Source organism: Mizuhopecten yessoensis, unplaced genomic scaffold (assembly GCF_002113885.1).
Source record: "Mizuhopecten yessoensis strain PY_sf001 unplaced genomic scaffold, ASM211388v2 scaffold455, whole genome shotgun sequence".
NCBI classification, from domain to species: Eukaryota; Metazoa; Mollusca; class Bivalvia; order Pectinida; family Pectinidae; genus Mizuhopecten; species Mizuhopecten yessoensis.
The window spans coordinates 89,903-110,825 of record NW_018403555.1 but is presented as its reverse complement, the minus strand read 5'-3'; the positions used below and the strand labels follow the sequence as shown (position 1 = coordinate 110,825).

Below are 20,923 nucleotides of genomic sequence, written 5' to 3'. Positions count from 1 at the left end.
TATAAGCTGTGTTTGACAGAGTGTGATAATATAAGCTGTGTTTGACAGAGTGTGATAATATAAGCTGTGTTTGACAGAGTGTGATACTATAAGCTGTGTTTGACAGAATGTGATAACACAAGCTGTGTTTGACTTCAATACGTTTTTATTTTTAGCATGTACCCAACGATTTATACTGGTACTACACGATTGAAATGGGGTTCTACTGGCATATGTTATTGATGTTGATGTTTGACAGCAAAAGAAAAGACTTCCCAGAGTTGGTCGTCCATCACATAGTCACTGTACTGCTCCTGTATTTTTCCTTCGTCTCTAACCAACTTCGTATTGGTTCGCTGGTGCTTATTCTACACGATTCCAACGACTTTATGATGGCTGTATGTACACTTTAATACTTCTATCATAAACAAAGTATCCAATAACTGATTACGTCCTAACACGTGCTTTCTTGTAAACGTCCCATCCTAATATTAAATCATATCGTTTATCAAAAACCTGATTGGTTGAATCATCATAATTGTCAGTGATTTTTTTTATACCGGTTCGATGTTTCTATTTTTAGAAATATGAGGTTGATATTTTCTTTATGGCGTCACTTCTATTAAAACGTCGCAATGCTCTCTGCCAAATGAGGTACTTTTCCCGTGAGGATTTGATTGTGCTCCAATTTGTGTAATGAAAAACAAAGTCAGATCTAATATATATAGCAATTGAGGACTTTGACTGAGACGAAATTAACGGTTAATATCGCTTTCTCAAGTCTAAATAACCACATTTTCACTTCAACGAAAGTCGATAATTGATCAATATCGGTAAATTGAATTGCAATATGAGTAGGACTGTGGACGAAGTGAGTTATAATTTCTAATTTCAGCCTTCTAAGATGGCTAACTATGCAAAAAAACAGGTTTTAGCCGAGTACTTCTTCGTCGTGTTCTTCGTGGTGTGGTTAGTTTCAAAGCTGATCATCTATCCGTTCTGGTGAGTAGCAAAATACGGATGACCACTATTTCAACATTACAGCGGGAAATGTCTATTAGGTATATAAAACATGATAATAGAAAAGTACAGTGGCAAATGCTTGTTATAGAACGTAAAGCATGAATTTACTACATGAGAGTGAAAATGCTTGTTACGTTACGTGAAATACGACATTGCAGCATTTCAATGTTTAAAGATTGTCATTTCAAGTTTAGTGGGTCATTTCAATGGCAAAACATGGAGAAAGTAAGTTTTGGATAATGGCAATCATAAGTTATCATTTATAATCCTAAAGATGCGTCATTAATTAAATACAACAGTTGCATAATTATACTTTAATCAATTGATCCATTAATCACATCAAGGTTTTTAATGATTCATTAACATTAATGTTTTAGCTGGAAACAGTTCAGACTCTTTATTTTTGCATAAAAAATAACAGTATCCTTATGCTACAGGTTAGTCTGGTCTGCAACCTTCGAGTCATTGCAGTATATAGATAGAAACAGTCTAACAATTGCATACTGGTCCCTGAACTCTCTGCTCTGGGTCCTCCAGATTCTTCATATAATCTGGACCATTCTGCTATCCCGCATCATCCTTTCAAAGTTTTCTACTGACCAGAAGGTAAGATCGTACATCAATGTTAAGTTAATCTAAACTATCTGTAGTGACAAATCCTGCAAAAAGTTATCACACATTTTCACTTTGACAAGTTAACAAAACTATCTCTAATGACAAGTCCTGCAAATAGTTATCACATATTTTCACTTTGGCAAGTTAATCTAAACTATCTGTAGTGACAAATCCTGTAAACAGTGACCACATGTTTATACTTTGATAAGTTAATCTAAACTATCTGTAGTGACAAATCCTGTAAATAGTGATCACATGTTTATACTTTGATAAGTTAAACCGAACTATCTCTAGTGACAAATCCTGCAAATAGCGAGCACATATTTATACTTTGATAAGTTAAACAGAACTATCTCTAGTGACAAATCCTGTAAATATTAATCATATATTTTGACTTTATCAATTTTCATCACAATGCATTATACAGAAATCGCTCTCCAGAAGGACACAAAGATACGTACCAAGCCCTACTAAAAACAGAAACTTGATCTGTAGCATTTAATCAATATATAATGAAATATTATTGGATATGTACTCTAGGAACGCTGTACTTAATACATACCATTCTTACCCTAGATGAAAGACGTTTCCGAGGATACGGAAGATTCCTCTGATGAAGAGGAAGACGACATATCCAAGGAAACTGACGTCATCACCAATGGATCCACCAACGGTCTGACTAGACGTCCACAGACCAATGGCACCAGGGGTTAAAGGTCAGAGATGTGCGACAGGACGAAGCAAACAGACAGTTTCGTCTGAAGTTATTGACATTTGTTTACGAGGAGTGATCCAACTTCTCGAAAAATACTTTCTTTAAAACATATTTTTATTAATTTCTTTGTAAGATATATTTTTCGATATTTTTTAATATATATACACCTTTTAGCAGATATTGTAATATTTGTTTGCCATATACGATTTTGTAGGCAGAGCAGATAGCGACTGCTGATCTACCAACGAAAACATTATACGATGGTACACTTGTATGAACACGTTACAGGGAGTCACCAAGCTGATTTTTCCTTTCACGTTGACGGGAATATTGTTTTGCTATTTAGCACAGCATAATATTTTGTTCAAGTCCAAAGATAAAAAATGTTGCAAAAATGTGCTAATTTTTGTATATATAGTATCTGAGAATGACATATCGAACCTCAGGACATTGTTTAATAGTTATGATTTGATTTTCATGTAAATGTTTCATAAAGATAGTCAAGATTGATTAATATCTAATTAGCACAACTTTTCCCTTTTAATCTAATAAATATGATTCCTTACGTTAAAGATACCATTTTGCAGGTCATTACATTTCATCTTACAAATGTCCCGGAATTCAGATCTTAACCAAACTCCGTAATCCAGGGGCGGGTCGTTGGGCGTACTTCATAATTTGATGCTTAATTGTTGAAATCCAGGAGCTTCTGAGCTTCCCCATGGACTCTACCAGGGCAACCGTAATTACGCCTCCCGTTCATAAAATCCTGGCCTAGAACTATTGAAATGTTAAGTAACGCCTTATACCCTAGAATTTGGAATTTCTCGTTATTGGTCTACTGCTGTTAAGATCCATCCAATCATTTTAATATACCATAGACAATTAATGGAGAGAATTCGGCATAAAAAAATGTCAAACCCTGACACCGTAACTATAAAATATACATGCTCCAAGTCAGGAACCGTTACATTAGTGCATTTCACAATTATTTTGTTTTTTAGCAAAAAAAAAGGTCCAAATCTTTTTTCGCCTCGCTCCGCTGGGCGAAAGATTTGATTCTACGCCCCTCTTTCAAATATCCTAGAAACGCCCCTGGTATCGAATATCATCTTACCTTACTGACAATTTGAAATTACATTTACTTTTATTCTGGAAGTGCTTGATCATTATTGCTTAGGAAGTAAATACATTTCTGACATGCAATTTATACCTTTGGTAATTTTTTGTCAATTGAATGTTTTGTTAAGACCTGTTTGTATCTCTGATTGTATGTATGTTTCCTTAACTAGAGGATTTAATCTATTTTTGATACCTATGAATTCGATTTTTGATATGAGAGAAATACTATCTACCCGATAAAAGAAATCAGAAAATACAAGGTTTAAGCACATTGCTTATAATGGGACTAGAGTCCAAAAACAGAAAATACATTTTTGTTTTTTGCGAACCAGTATGAACATTCCTTTTGTTAGATAATGGAAACATTATTGATTAAACGTTTAATGAGTGATTATTACGATGTATATTTTATCTTTTTTTTTAATATACAGTTGATCGACATATATATTTTTTTTCATTACGAAAAAATGTGATTAAAGAACTAAATCTCAAACTTATATAAGCTGATTTGCAGTTTTTAATCAGTAAGTGTTAACCGTAACAACATAGTCTAACCATTCTACCCAAATTAAGCCGAACCTCAAACTAATGGCAAAAGACACTTTGTATTCACTATCATAATTCCATAGTGTGTGGTTAAACACACATACAAATTTGAAAACACAAAAAAAATGGGAAAGGTTAATTTTTTGGGGTCAAAGGTCACACTAGCTATTTGTTATATTCCATACACATATCCATTGACAATATGATGAAACAGATACTATATTGACCCGGTTTTACAATTAATCCAAAGCAAAGGCTCGCATACGACAATTTTTTTGTGATTGCGAAAATATTTTATCTGACGGCCGCCAATTAATCATCTGGCGGCCGCCACTTAATCTTTAAGTATTTTCCATATAATACTTCATGATACGATTTGGCAAAACATTCAAAACGGTATAGTGTAATTCAATAAAAAGCTTGCATAAACATTGTCTCAAATAATCCTTGATGAAGATAAAGATTAGCCAAAAACAAACATCTGTACATAATAACAAATCTCTGTGCACCTAAGGGTCGCCTAACCTAAGGACCGCCTAACCTAAGGATCGCCGTACCACTGCCAACAATGAAACTATGCAATATTCGAAACTTATTTTTCCGGTATGACTTTAGCTTTGATAAATCATTTTAAAAAAGAAAAGTAAACCTTGCGGGAACTGTATGAAAACATAATGGAGATGAAATAAAACAAAATATAATCTACACACGGGTTCTGAGTGGTAACACGTCTGCGGGGTCAGACCGGGATCCAAACATTTGACTTCCGATTGTTATGTCACCACTGAAACCGATTAAGCTACCTGGTCAACAGAAGGGTAGTACATGTAGCCCATATGTGCTACAGTTATATCCACATACCTAGGGAAGCTAAGGGGACTGCATATGGGGGAAACGGCAGTGCAGTGGGACAGGGATCTTTTTATTACAATTATATGTATAACAGTTACTAGCAATACCAAGAAAAGAAGCAACTTTTCGAACATTTTGTATGTCGATACCGTAAACCAAGCATTGTAAATGTTATACTGCATCATATGATCGCTTTGTCCATTAAGGACTCGTCAGTGATATTAAATATCAGAAGGTTGAAAAACCATATGTTCAGTATTTTGAAACATATGTAGAAAAAACCCACAAAGGGCAAACGTGCATTTAAATATTGTTATACTGTTACAACTTCACAACTACTGACTGGCAAACTTATGTAGACTTGTCTCTATTAAATTACCAATTGCGCTCAAGTACAAATGTATGTATGCTCAATTAAAATATTGTGCTTGCTCAAGTACAAACCTTAGTATACTCAAGTACGGATATATGAGTACTAAGCGATAAACTTATGTGGATTTAAATACCCACCTATGTGTGCTCCAGAGCAAATTATTTATTTATTTATTTATTTCCAATTCAACAGACCCAAGGGTCCACTAACAGAATGGATAACAACATTACAACACAAGTATAAAATATCACTGTAACACACACTAAAAGATACTCATATGTAAAACAAAAGGAATTAGTGATAGCAAATATTCTTTAACCGTACTTTGAACACGGCGAGAGAGGAACAAAACATATCACAGTCTGGTGCAAAAACAAGATAGTTAAAATTACATTGAATCCTGTTTAAAATACTATACTTTCTAACGTTTATTCTACTCCTCTGGCAGTAAAACTGGTTAAAACGAATTGATCGTAGATTACGACCAGGGACTAAAACACACATTTGCTTGACTAAATATGGACAATCAAAAGCACTATTAGCACATTTGTAAAGAAATACACAGTCTAAAAATGTCCGCCTATGTTCGAGGCTAGGAAGATTAAAATGCCTACAAGTGTCAGCGTAAGACATGGAATTGTAGTCAACGTGTGCCTTAAAACATAAAAATTTCAAAAATTTGCGCTGGACAACTTCGACCTGGTGAATTAAAGATGTTTGGTAAGGAGACCAGATCTGACGACAGTATTCTAACTGACTCCTGACAAGACTTATATATAGAGACCTTAAAACAGGTATTTGTGGGTATTAAAACTCATTGAAGAGGTCAGCCAAACACCAAGATCTTTCACACACCATTCATTCTTCAGGTTGTCACCGTTCATAGTGTAATTAAAATTTATACATTTCTTCTTGTTTGTAAAAATTACCTAGCAGCACTTCTTTACATTCACTTTCATTTTCCACACAGTGCACCAATCATACACTCTATCTATATCGCTCTGTAGCTGCTCACACTCAGACATTGTTCTTACACACTTAAAAAAAATGCTGTCGTCGGCAAACATAAAAGATTTAGAAAATTTCAGAATAGATGGCAGTTCATTGATAAAAAATAAGGAAAAGTTTAGGTCCAAGTATCGAACCTTGAGGCACACCGGAAGTTACATCACACCAACCGGATGTTGCCCCATTGACAGTAACACGCTGGAATCTGTCTTTCAAATAAGTAGCAAACCAATCTAAAATGCTACCTTCTACACCATACAATTTTAACTTATGCAATAATAATCTGTGGTTTACTTTGTCAAATGCCTTTGAAAAATCAGTATATACAGCATGTAATTCTACTTTTTTATCAAAGGCTTTGGAAATTTGATCGGTGAAACTTGAAACAAATCTTTGTTTGCTCAAGTACAGATCTATGAGAATTCAGCGAGAAACTTGTGTGTATTCAAATACCCACCTAAGTGTGCTCCAGAGCAAATCTTTGTCTGCTCAAGTACAGATCTATGAGAATTCAGAGAGAAACGTGTATGTACAAACCTACGTAATCTCAAGTTCCATCATATTTATACTTAAGTACATACCTGTGTATACAAGTATATGCTTTGATACACAAGTATTCAAATATAATTCCATTTCTTTATTCTTTATCAAAGTGAAATCCATATTAGCTCCAGTAAAACCACTTATTTATTCCAGTAAAAAACTACACATGAGCCAATGACAAACTCCTGTGAACCTAATACCACTCTATGTGTGTTACTGTACATCACTCGGAACTTCTCGGCCGATACGTTGGAAGGAACTGGAATCGGGGCGAGGTGTTCCGAATGACTGTACATATAGTTCCAGTAGATTACTTAATAAATCAATCTGGCCTTCCGGAGTTATCCAGAATGACTCGGCGTATCTGGTGCCATGGGGTAAGATTTCCAGCGTGGTGTCCACTACTGCAGGACCTATTAATAGGGTCTTAAAACTAATTGTAAACAATAGATAGTCGAGGACAGCCAGAGGTCGCCTTGTCTCTTTTAATGTCGTATTATGTAAATTAAAAACTGTTTATGTAACCTTTTCACGCTGTTTGTAATGAAGCAGATCTAACATATTTGAAGAGAACTTACTTCATTTCCTATCTACATCAGTGTTTATATTTTTAAACATTGGTGTACCTATTTTTTTATAATTATATATGTGTTGTGTTATGTAATCAGGAACGTTTAACTCTTTAACTAGAGTGGTTGTACCTTAGTCCATTCATATGCAATTGCAAGAAGACAAATAGAAATTTTCTCCGACATAGAAAGCTATCCATATTTTCATAAATGTTTCCCTGAAACCGTCCTTTCCTCTGAAACCGTCCTTTCCTCTGAATCCGTCCTTTCCTCTGAAGACGTCCTTTCCTCTGAATCCGTCCTTTCAAAAACATCGTTAGCATAATGTGAACGGATCATCGGACACTCGCATGACCAACGACTTGATAGGTCCGTTCAAGTGTGTTAACTGTATGATATAAATCTGTAAAAGGCTTTGAACAAATTACTTAATAAATAGCAACTGTCTCACTCAATTACCGTGTAATAATTATATTTTACTTTTAAGTATCTACTCTGCGTTGCCACTATGTTACCTTACTAACTTACCAAAGTATGCTAAAGTTGTAATTTCCAGGAATCTGGGCTGGTACGAAAGGATGAAAAAGGGTTTTATGACAGAGTTACATTATGCTGCAGCGGTTTATTAAGAGTACACTCCGGTTTTTTTGTGTATATCTCCATAACATGAAAAATATATTCAAGTTAATCCTTAATTGGACACATGCGCACAAAATTGGACAAAGACGCCTTGTTGCAAGTCACTGAATATATTTTGTATAATTTCTCTCGCTTTACACGAGAGTTTATTTAGACTGTTACCATTTGAATCGAAATTAACGTAGTTTCACCGTACACGAAGTTCATAGTTAATCGTTTACTAGTGAAATAGCCGATGAGTAAAAACCTTGCAATTGTTAGGCGTAATTTTGAATCTGGACTCATTTTATGCTCATTTAACACCTCCTGGTCAGATTGTATCAATACCCCAAAGCGATCATTAGAATAGTCGATCATTTCCGACTGGGGAAAACAACATAAACGAGTTTGATCTAAAATTGACATTGCCGAAAGTTAAAAGTGTTCGCGGATTGTAAGTTTATAAATACTAAAAAGATATATAATAAATAATTTCCTTATGACATCCACAACAGTCCGTTATGATACGCCTACATTTAAATTTCTAGAAAAACATAAAAATTAGTGTCGTTGCATAATAAATGGATGTGGTGCATATATGCTAATAGTCTTAGGCCTTCAGTAATATACTACATTCCACATACCTAATCTACGTACACCTTTAAATCTCAACGTTAAATTTTCGTCCAGAAATGAATCACCCTTCGTTGCCTTTGGAGGTAAGAATATCACACTAATGGCCAGTTTTTGTATTACGCTCACTTACGCTGTCTGCATTAATGGAATATGTCGTAGCAACATTGAAGGCAGATTGGTAGCGTTTTGATTGATATAGGATTAAACATGAGATCCCAGAGGGATATTGGCGCCCACCATTGTACCATCTTCATTCGTTCTTTGTCAGTTCGATTTTTTCTCTTCTTTCCTCTAATCTGTTTGATCGAGTCGTGTTAACAGTAAATGCACCTTGAGGTAACTTTTGATCTAAACTTAATACTGATGTGTATGAAAGTCAACCTTCAAAGTGAGTTTGTCATTTCACATATTTACTAGTACAGTACTTAATGTGAAAAAAATAGAATCGATCATTGCAATATGAGAAAGATCTGTTAAGTTCTTCCTTTAGCCATTTTGTTTTTATGATCAGTCTCAAAATATAACATGCACAACGAGGGATCAAGGGGAACCTACATATCAAATTTGAGAAAGATCCCTCCTGTACTTCTGGAGAAATAGCGATAACAAACTTTCACTATCAAAATCCAAGATGGCTGCCTGTCGGCCATGTTGTTTATCCGATCAGTCTCAAAAGTTGAGCTGCACAGCTAACGACCAAAGGGAACCTACATATAAAATTTGAGAAAGATTCCTTTGGTACTTCTTGAGAAATACCGATAACAAGAATTGTTTAAGGACGGACATGTACAATGGACGACGGACCACGAACGCAGGATGATGGTGGGCTGAAAACCTTTAACCATGATCAATCGCTAGCTATATAGCTAGGCTGTCCTTTGAAGATTACAATGGAGCGACACCCCATTTCGAAGCCATTCAATTTTACCGTTACACGGCCGCCCGATTCTTTTTATGTACGTTAAAAGATCAAACTTGTCTTCTTGTCTCATCCACAATTTGGCGCACACGGAGTCTTCAATTTTATCAGGACATAATCGAGGTTGCAAAGAGCCTAAGTGAGCGCAAACCCTTGGAGTGTCGAGGATGCACCGACCTAAACGGTGCGTCATCCCGTAACCATTTGTGTTCACTTACTTTTATACACAGCGACATCTTAGACATTAGACCAAAGGGAGAAGTGGGGTTCTAATTGTCAATACGACCCGGGTCGTCCACTCTTACTGCCAATGTGAAAATAACAACAAATAACATATAAACTCTGCAATTTGAAAAAAACAAACTTTTTTATTGGCAAAATAGTGTACATTCCAACAGTCTCACTAGCATTACACAATCAACCATGCCCCATAAGTACATGAATTTATAAACACTGGTCCTAAACAGACACTGGTCCTAAACAAACATCTGTCCTAAACAAACACCGGTGCTAACATAGAAACAATGATCCAATGAAGCATGTTTCTTTTAAAACAAACTAATGACCTTAAGGATCCCTGTCTCATATCAGGCAAAACACTAGATACTTCCACTGTAGGTTTTCATTCATACAGTTATCTACCCTTAACTTTGACCAGTGACCATGGTTTGGAATCATTATCTATCTTGTTACATGTTTACACTCAGTGCACTGATTCTTTAATTCATCTTTATTTCTCCTCATTAAAGTTTGGTTCAATATGTTTTCCAAAGCAGGAATATTTTTTTTAATCTCTAGTCATGTCGGTGTAACAGCCACTTTTCCCCCCCCCCCCCCCTTCCCCTAGTATATGTACTATATAAAGCATATATAAAGCACTGAGAGTTATAGATAAGGTGGTTCGATCCTGAGAGATGAAACATAATAATTTAGATTCTAGTTTTATCGAGGGTACTATTCAATATTTCACTCCAGAGGTTTGAATTGATCTAACCCATATCACATCCTCTGGGACAGATTAATGGATACCTATTCTAACAATATAAAATTAGGAAACTCTGTGCCACTGGCAGCACTCTTGTTTTGTGACATCACAATTTATCCAGACTCATGGATTAGATGAATGGAACTAATGGAACTAATGAAACCTAACACCTTAACTCATTTACCCCTGAAGACACATTTGAACTCTTCCAATTCAAAGGTTGGAATAGTTCAATTATGAAATATCAGGGGTAAATGAGTTAAAGTAAGATGAATTCTGTTACACCCAAACCTCAGCCTGCGTCTCAGCAGGGGTTATGTAACAAAGTCTGTTGTCTTTATTCTTGTTCCTTACTGGTTCGAAAAGTGTTTACAAGCTTACAAGTACATTGACTAGGGAAAGAAGGTATTTTCCAGCACTGGCGGACACCCGAGACCAGTCTGGTGGGAAATAAATATGTATATTATAGTTATATTCAAACCAAAATAATACGGAACAGTATTTATCACATAGTATGTATATAATATTATAATAAAACAAAAACTAAATTGAAAAATTAAAATCCTATAGTGCTTGTGCCTGTTCACACTTGTATAATACTTGATATGTATATACACTCAATAATTTGTTTTACACATAAATGATATGTATTGATAAATATATTTATTGGTTTAACGTTTGTAGTATAACAGTATCGCTAACAATAATATATATAAAAATATTTTTACTTCAAAGTCGCTGGATTATTTGTTTTGAACTTCATTGCTTTATGTCATTGATTTACGCAAAAAGAAATCATTGTGTAATGTAACTTACGCAATAAATTTCCATTACATAACAAATCGAAATTAAAATCCTCACCAAAAAATATAATATCTACAAAATAAAGTCAATTTATGCCAATAAAATTATCAGTATTGCAAACTTAACGCTTACAACATTGTCAGTATGACATAGTCACTCACAGCAGTATTCTGTCTTTGCGTATTGCAGAGTTATCTTCTCTTGTGATCAGGTATTGATTGTTACGTCATTTGTTTGCGAGAGTAACATTATCAATTTTTGAGAAAACGACGTAATTCTCACACAAACCATTGACCTACATGTACGTAACAATCAATACCTGCTCACAAGAGAAGATAACTCTGCAATACGCAAAGATGGAATACCCAATTCATCCTTTGGAATTTTTTCAGACACTAAAATCTTACAGGGTTTACCTACATATTGAACACATTTTTTAAAGTCCTTTAGGATTCGTTATCATTATGTTAAACTGGATCTTTTATATGTAAACGAGATTCACGAATATCAAACAAACTCATCGTTTTCATTAGGTATAAAAATATACTTGAACATATAATAATACAAATCAAGTAAACGTGTGGATTTCCAAGAACAGAAGGGTCTATCTCATGCATTCATCGTTCAGAGAACAAGATCATTAGGATGTACAATCATTGACATTCGACCAAAACCATTGTTTTAGTACACTGATTTTACTAAACGATGACTGGTGGCGACTTTGGTGCCTAGGGAGTGAATAAAAATCATCACTTCTAAATAAAAATGGACAAGCAGTTCAAGGGAGATAATAACTAGAACACAGTAACAGTAGAGGAATGTGCCTTAAAAATATATAAATATAAACTTTATTTATTTTACAACAATTATGAAACAAGTTATTCCACTTATATTAATCACTCTTGTTGGCCTGGATGTTAGCGCACAGAGTCTTAGTGCGGGAGGAAACCGGAGAACCCGGAGAAAACCCACGTGGTCGGGGCAGGTGAACCCATACCTTTTCACGTCCGATCAGGGAATCACACCCTGGCTGCCTTGGTGACAGGCGAGTGCGCTCTCCACTGCACCACCCGACCACCCTGTGTATCTTACATTAATGTATATCTATACCTGCCACACCTATTTATTTTGGAGAAAGACTCACCTTTTTCCTCATTCATTTCTGACTTTTTGAAATTAGAAGAATTCAACAAATCTTGCATTTTGCTCAAATTGAGTTAAATCTTCGCAGAGAACAGAAAAGCTTGGGAATGTTTACGCTATAGATATGTCAAATAGGGGGTGATTTTAAGCCCTTTATAAGCATTATTGTTACTTTGCCCTCAGATTTCTGTATCTATTGAAATGGTAAAAGGTTAGCAATTTATGGGAATCATAAGTTTGTCGTATCAAAATATTTCTATTTATCATATGAATACTGTGTTATGTCATAAAGCCATCACATAAATTATGTTCATGTTACGTGTGTAACATCACTCCAGATATGACGTCACAATCGAATAGGAACAATCAATGTGACATCACGTCATTGTGAAGCGGACGCAATTTTCATCGTTTCAGAGGCGGCCTAGTGCAAAATATTTGTTTCAGATCACAATTATAAAAGTTACTTTGTATTATATGATAAAAATAATCTGTCATAAGTTTCCCTTCATATAAGATTTATGATACTCGATTTGGATTGTTCATATTTGCTCGTCTCATCTATATAGAAAACTTTAGCCTTTAACAATCAAAGGGAGAAAAGCAAAACAGGAATATATTTCATCAATTAAGCTATATAATTCTATCATCAAGCCTATACATGGATATAGATCATTATTGTACAACTTAAGGATTTCTTTGTTTAGGGTTTGGCATCCTTGCAACAACTCTACTTTAACTGTGATGTAATATTTTGTTAATACTTTCAATACCTTGTAAACCAATTAGGTATTAATATCCTGATGTGTAAACCAATTAGGTGTTGATATCCTGATGTTAACGACAACTAACTCCTCACAGTCCCATTTCATAACAGTTGCCATCATTCTCTTGATTGTTAAACGTTTGAAAATGGAAAATAAACGAGATAATGCAGAAATTATTTGATTCTAATGCTTCTTCTTCCATATACAAAATAAACATGCTTACATCAAGGGACATAACTCATTACAAAGGGGTTGAATCACGATAGGTATGCTAGACTGGCCACCGTCTCTGGAATATTTAACAATTAAGAAAAAAATGTAACTCTAATAATTTTGATCACTTGGATGTCTGATTCTAGAGACCCTAAGTTCTAAACTAGGGGGAGATAAGCTAGTAGTAAAATGCAGTCGAGAAATTCTTCATAAAAACTTAGGGGCTGGTGGCCAGTCTCTAGCTGTGCATGCATTGGGTCATAAGTCAGGCAAGATTATTTTTTTGCAAAAGGTTACTGAAATCCTTTACTGTTGAAGTAGCAGGCTCGACAAGGCTTCGTTAAATAGATATATATACACAATTTGATAAAAATATATGATGGAGAAGATGTGAGCCTACTTCAAAAAAAATCTGACTAAAGGCCCAGAACCAAGGACAGAAGACTTGATGTGAGATTCTGAATAACTGTAACTTCATGTAAAATGCTGAATAATCTTCTCTTTATCTTGTCATATCTTGTACATTTTTTTCATGGAATAATTCCAGTACAATTACACTGTACTTTCAACATTCTAAGTAAAACCAAATAAAAACATGATAAATTATATAAATATTAAAAGGAAATAATATATATAAATATTAAAAGGAAATAATATATATAAATATTAAAAGGAAATAATATATATAAATATTAAAAGGTAAGAAAACAAGCAAACATGTAAAATAAGCATAACATCTAGATACAAAATTACTTCAGCAAATCACAAAATATGCATTCTTCTACAACTGTATGGTGTAGTATTCTGAACCTGTAAGTATGCTTTCAGATATAAAACAAATGCTAATTAAAAATGAATATAAAAAACGGTCGACCATTTTTGTCAAAGCTGTCATCATGCCACTTATTTTGTTTGATAACAAAATAGAATAATCTTATTTATAAACTCCCATTAACTTTATGCTTCACCACTCACCAGATGATTTCAATGTATTATAAACACCATCGGAGTCTGCTTGTATCTATCAATATGCCACAGGTATATGATATATAATAAAAGGAAGTTCAAATCACAATATGCCAATAATTTGCTAGTTTTATTTACTAACCCATCAACATGTTTTATTAATAAACACATCATATCACAAACTTCAGACTAGGATTGGATCTGATTAATGTTTTTGATTAAACATTTTGATAAAATCATACGCACAGAAGTCAAATTTAGTCTTTGCTAAAGTGATATGCTATTTTATAAAAGTGTTCGGATGCTGACATGGCTGTTTTATCATGGATGAAAGGTGTGCACGCCTATTTAAGAAACTTAAAGGCTAAAATATATGTCTGCCAAATACAAGGGTATAAATTTACATTTTGGTAAGTATGCCAAAAATGATTATACATTGCAAAACATGATCAGAATGTTCACGAGATCACAATGTTCACGGGTTCACAATGTTCACGAGGGTTTTCAAATGTGTCAGTATCTGAGGGGGCAACTTCGAAAATTTCAAATTGGCAAGGTAATGAAGTTCTTTGGTAATGTGCTAATCAAGGGCATTATCGTATACATGGCTTTGTTTATAACCTAAAACCTCACTTCACATACATCATGAATGACATTATCAGCTGGTCATATAAGACAGTGTGTCGTTATACAGTATTGTTACCTGGTTTCAGTAATGCTTGGATAAAAGACAATGCAGTCTTTTGGGGCCGTACAATCATGTCAGGTAATGAGGGATATATCTTTAAAATCAGGACATAAAAAACTAAATGTCCTCAAAGTGAGGTGTCGGTAATGTCAGATGCTGCAGTATATCACAATTCAAATATTAATGGATGCCATTAAGTGAGGTGAAAGGAAACGTTTACATTTATGTGTGTTGCATTCTATATAAAAAAAAATTAAAAATTATAAAATGCTGAATTGTGTTTGGCTTCGCCTTTTTTACACACTTACAGAGGTAATTGTTTTCTTTTTAATGACTAATAGAAATTAAAACACTGGTTGCATAGACTGGCGAATTAGGATGATCAATTCTACATATAGATTATCCTTGATAAACTGACTGGACGTATTCCACTTCGTCCAATGGGGGACATAGGGAGACCACAATTGATAAACTGACTGGACGTATTCCACTTCGTCCAATGGGGACATAGGGAGACCACAATTGATAAACTGGAAACACAATAATGTAAGAAATTTTTACAGATTTTCAGTTTCAATTTACTTCATGTCTATAAAGACATATATATTTGTTTATAAAACTGCATTGATATTTCTACAAAGTTATGAATTTTGAAAAAAAAAATAATAATCTATAACAAAATTACTATAACTTACAGTACCTGAATATTCTTTCAATTAACATCCAAAAATATATTTTTTAAATAGAAAATATTTATTATGAAATAGAAATCAAAGCATTTTAAAGATTGGCCTGTAAGATAGATTAATACCAAATCTGTCCTGACAATAAAGAGGAAATAAAAGCTTTTTTCCAGCACTATTTTCATATCAGTATTACATATTTCATCACCCAAGATCTTCATACCAATATACAAAGGACTATTCCGTCTTTGCGTATTGCAGAGTTATCTTCTCTTGTGAGCAGGTATTGATTGTTACGTCATTGGTTTGTGAGAGTAACGTCATCAATTTTTGAGAAAACGACGTAATTTTCACACAAACCAATGACGTATGTAACAATCAATACCTGCTCACAAGAGAAGATAACTCTGCAATACGCAAAGACGGAATACCAAGTAACAAATTACCTTATAAATAACAATACAGGAGTGTATAGTGAAGAAATTACACCTTGGTTTCACTATAAGAATGACTATAAATATAATATATTCAATAATCATTAAATGTTTCCCAATAAAAAGGTAAAACAAAACAATATATGTCTAGCATTGATATGTTTTTTTTCTTCAAAAAGTCAATAAGTAGATAAATATGAGACATCAAAATCATCTATAGAGGTGTATAGTGTATAACAGCAATCCATATAAGTTAAAAAACATTGTACATTAGATACATAGAACTGGCACTACTGTTTAAGAAAGTGTATGTTTATAATTAGAACTTAATACCAGTATCAAAGAACCTTGTATATATGATAGTGGGTTTTTTTATAAAAATTACAGGCATATAAAATCATTGAACTTTGTTTATAAAACTATCAGACATACAAAACTTGGACCATCTGTTGTATTAAATGAAAACATGAAACTGAATTTGTGTTTTGCAGCGTCATACAATAATTTCATCAAAGAATTTTTCGTTTTTGTTGTATTGAAAAGACATTAGAAAAATGTATTTTTGTTTATAAAAAGAACAGCAATCAATTAAACATTGTATTTTTAAGTGTGTAAACTTCAGGTTCTTTGTATTTTTTCATTAAAAACCAAACTGAAATCATTAACAACTTCAATTTTACCACCACACCTGTTAAAATCACAAGGATTTCCACATCTCAAAGGTTTCCCTTGGAGAGATATACAGGAGTTTGATTTTGATACTGTACCATTCAAACTCCTGTATATCATCATTGAGGGTACTGTAAGCAGTGGAAAGGTTCACTGTGGGACCCCAGGAGTTCCTGTTTTGTTTCTAAATACTCAAAATTTTGAAAATAGATATGGTTACAATGGAATTCAACTGTAGAAATGGATGTTAACAAACAGTTCATTACTTCATAATAGTACGATTTTGTAAAAGTATATAATATATATCCCTCTGTCCTAAATAACACATAGCAGCCATATTTTGACAACATGAAACTTTCACAACTTTAATACCCACTCTTTTATGTTATAACAAACTTTATACTGACATACCTTTATGCTATAACAAAATTTATACTGACATACCTTTATGTCATAACAAACTTTATACTGACGTACCTTTATGTTATAACAAAATTTACACACAGACACACCTTTATGTTATAACAAACTTTATACTGACATACCTTTATATTATAACAAACTTTATACTGACACACCTTTATGTTATAACAAACTTTTTACTGACATACCTTTATGTCATAACAAACTTTATACTGACGTACCTTTATGTTATAACAAACTTTACACACAGACACACCTTTATGTTATAACAAACTTTATACTGACATACCTTTATGTTATAACAAACTTTATAATGCCACACCTTTATGTTATAACAAACTTTATACTGACACACCTTTACGTTATAACAAACTTTATAGTGACACACCTTTATGTTATAACAAACTTTATACTGACATACCTTTATGTTATAACAAACTTTATACTGACACACTTTTATGTTATAACAAACTGAACACCTTTATGTTTAAACAAAATTTATACCGACGTACCTTTATGTTATAACAAACTTTATAATGACACACCTTTATGTTATAACAAACTTTACACCGTTATGTTAAAACAAAATTTTACACTGACACACCTATATGTTATAACAAACTTTACACCTTTATGTTATAACAAACTTTACACACAGACAAACCTTTTTCGTTGTACACAAGATTTTGCACCGACACACTTTTATGTGGTAACAAGCATTTTAGGCCTTTTATTTTCAATGATCAATGATTTTCCAGTTTATACTGTAGTTAAGGTTATATGATTTAGGCCAATGACAAATATTTGAAAGTATGTAGATATGATAAATGGAATGATATTCTGCACTTCAGGGCACTGTATGGTAGCAGATATTATACAAAGGTAGAACGCTGACAGGGGTAAGTTATCACAGCATAATGCAGTATTTACCCAGAAAAAAATTCTCCACTAAAGAAAGATCCATTGAAACTAACCAGTTGATTTAACTTTGCATACCAAACTGAACACTTTAAGTAAAATTACATTTTTTTACAAGTAAAAAACTGCAGATCTTCTATTCCGTCTTTGCGTATTGCAGAGTTATCTTCTCTTGGGAGCAGGTATTGATTGTTACGTCATTGGTTTGTGCGAGAAAATTACGTTGTTTTCTCAAAAATCGATGACGTTACTCTCACAAACAAGTGACGTAACAATCAATACCTGCTCCCAAGAGAAGATAACTCTGCAATACGCAAAGACAGAATATGGTAACTCTAGGTTAAGCTTTTAAGTGAAAAGCTAACCGATAATGGATGATAAATGGATGTCTTATCAAGGCATACACTCACTTGGCCTTTCAGGAATGCATGTGAGCTTTAAGTTGTGTCTTTTTATACAATAAATTGGTGATAGGAAGGTTTACATGTATAATAATCAAGTCCTAATATAGAAAAATAAATGCTTGAAATTTCCAGGTTTCATATTTGAGCAAATCACTTCAATTGAATCAAATATATGACAATATTTTGTTATGCATCATTATGAACTTTTTTGCTCTCACAAAAATCACCTTTGACAGAATTACTGACAGTAATATTAATGCTTGTGGACGGAATCTGAACGTTACAGGGAAACGTACATTTGAAGTAGCTTGGTGGAGTTTGTGTGTCCCTGTCTAACATGCTGGTTTCTATGCTTTACATTTTTTCCTGCGGCCTACAGAGTCTGGACTTCTTAGGGTTGGGGAGCCATTGACTATGACATCACGTTCCTGAGATTTCTCTCCTTCTTCCTCCTTACCCGTGGACTCTTCTGTATCACTCCTTACATCTTTAACCTGTAAAATGAATATTCATATATTCAGAAGTCAAGGTAAGCAATGCAATCTTTGTTTATCATTCAGCATAAAATCTTAATTATCAGGACTTTTGTTGGTGACTTGATCTGTGATTGGACCTATAGGTATGACTTGATCTGTGATTGGACCTATAGGTATGACTTGATCTGTGATTGAACCTATAGGTATGACTTGATCTGTGATTGGACCTATAAGTATGACTTGATCTGTGATTGGACCTATAGGTATGACTTGATCTGTGATTGGACCTATAGGTACACATGTCTAAGTTTGTGTTTAAATTATCTTTCAAACATGTTTCCAGTTACCAATTATTTGTATGTCTGCCAATATTACCGATTTTGATGTCTATGAAAAGTTTGCACACCAAAATGACCTGCATTTTTTAAGGATTGACCTGCATTTCAACCATCAATGATCTTTATTACACTGTTGAGAATTTTGTTGGTGTGACTATTCAGGACATTAATGATGGAAGTTCAGATCATTTAAAAGTTTGGGTATGTTGTGATTGGACAATTATTGGATTTTCTGCTGTCTTCTGAACTCTTTAACCACTTTACGACTTAGGTGAATGCTAACCTTTTTCTCGCCAGTGAATTTGTTGAGAACGATTCGTAGGATCATGAACGTCCAGATGACGTGTAGAACCTGTAGGATCCAGAGGAGACCGTTGAGGAGCCAATAGGACGGCCACATAGCCTGATATTGTAGGGACTCGAAGGAAGCCGACCACACCATCCTGCAGTACAGATACATATTCATTTTCTAGGTGTAACCGAATACAAACAGGGCCCAGTTGTTCAGAAGATGATTACCTTAATCACTGTTTAACGACATCTTTCAACCTTTAATAATTTCTTCAATATACAAGGTAAAAACTCGTCATTTTACATGTACATTTACTCTACTAAATACTTTATATCTAGAAAGTTTGAACTAGGTTGATTATTGCATTTCAAAGATACACAAAAGTTGAAATTTGCGCTAATCACTGATTAAGCTAATCACCCTTTGAACAACTGGGCCCAGGAGTCACTGTTCCCTCTGCTGTCTGTGACTACCGTATTTATCCGGCAATAAGCCCAGGGGGCCCAACACATAATGTCGGACTCAAAATAATTAATTTGACTTATCACAGGACAATGATATAAGATTTACTGTCATTTTTACTGCATTGCCACATAAGCAACCATGGGCTGATTGCTTGATAAATACGGTATCCTTTATTTCAGATATAGAAAGGATTAAATGTAATACGATTGTTTATGATTTATGTTCATATTTTGGGTGAGTTCATTCTTGAGTTTCAACAAGTGGTATATTCTATGAAATTCACTTATGAGAATTGCATCATGAATTGGATATATATATACACGTAAATATGGTACTAAAAGTAATACTAAAACCTCTAGATTGACGGTTATTTAATTCCTTTCCTCAAGAAAATATGTAACCAATTAAATGGTATCACGGATGACTAAATCAATGGATGGGAGTAATGAAATCAATAGTAGTTATGGGAGAAATGAAAATCTTTGTCTATATCACACACTTACTTGAATGGGTAGATGTAGAGTCTGGTAAGTAGCCACACCACAAAAAATATGCCAAACATTGTGTCGGTTAGTGTATCCTTTTTCAAATAATTGGCCATCTTGGCACCCTGAAAATGAAAATTGAATTTCTTATAATTACCATCATCAGGTCAACTTATGTCAATGGGTTTTCTTCTGGATTTTAATGAAGCAAGCCGTCCTGATGGCTTGTATTGNGGGGGGGAGGTATTTTAA

The 20,923-nt window shown here is 33.9% G+C and overlaps 2 protein-coding genes across 2 annotated transcripts in view; one reads left to right on the top strand and one right to left on the bottom strand.

The window, feature by feature from the left end:
- The window catches only part of LOC110449461 (ceramide synthase 5-like), a 23,973-nt gene extending 20,706 nt beyond the window's left edge, over window positions 1–3,267 (top strand). Inside the window, exons 6-9 of the mRNA XM_021496341.1 lie at window positions 156–377; window positions 875–981; window positions 1,440–1,608; window positions 2,194–3,267. Of these exons, the coding sequence (XP_021352016.1) occupies window positions 156–377; window positions 875–981; window positions 1,440–1,608; window positions 2,194–2,331 (636 nt within the window). The 3' untranslated portion in view covers window positions 2,332–3,267. The remainder of the gene's footprint in view (window positions 1–155; window positions 378–874; window positions 982–1,439; window positions 1,609–2,193) is intronic.
- Window positions 3,268–18,504: 15,237 nt separating this feature from the next.
- Window positions 18,505–20,923, bottom strand: part of LOC110449450 (ceramide synthase 5-like) — a 32,285-nt gene continuing 29,866 nt past the window's right edge. The window contains exons 7-9 of the mRNA XM_021496329.1: window positions 20,690–20,796; window positions 19,713–19,872; window positions 18,505–19,109 (exon numbers count right to left, since the gene is read on the bottom strand). Of these exons, the coding sequence (XP_021352004.1) occupies window positions 18,963–19,109; window positions 19,713–19,872; window positions 20,690–20,796 (414 nt within the window). The 3' untranslated portion in view covers window positions 18,505–18,962. The remainder of the gene's footprint in view (window positions 19,110–19,712; window positions 19,873–20,689; window positions 20,797–20,923) is intronic.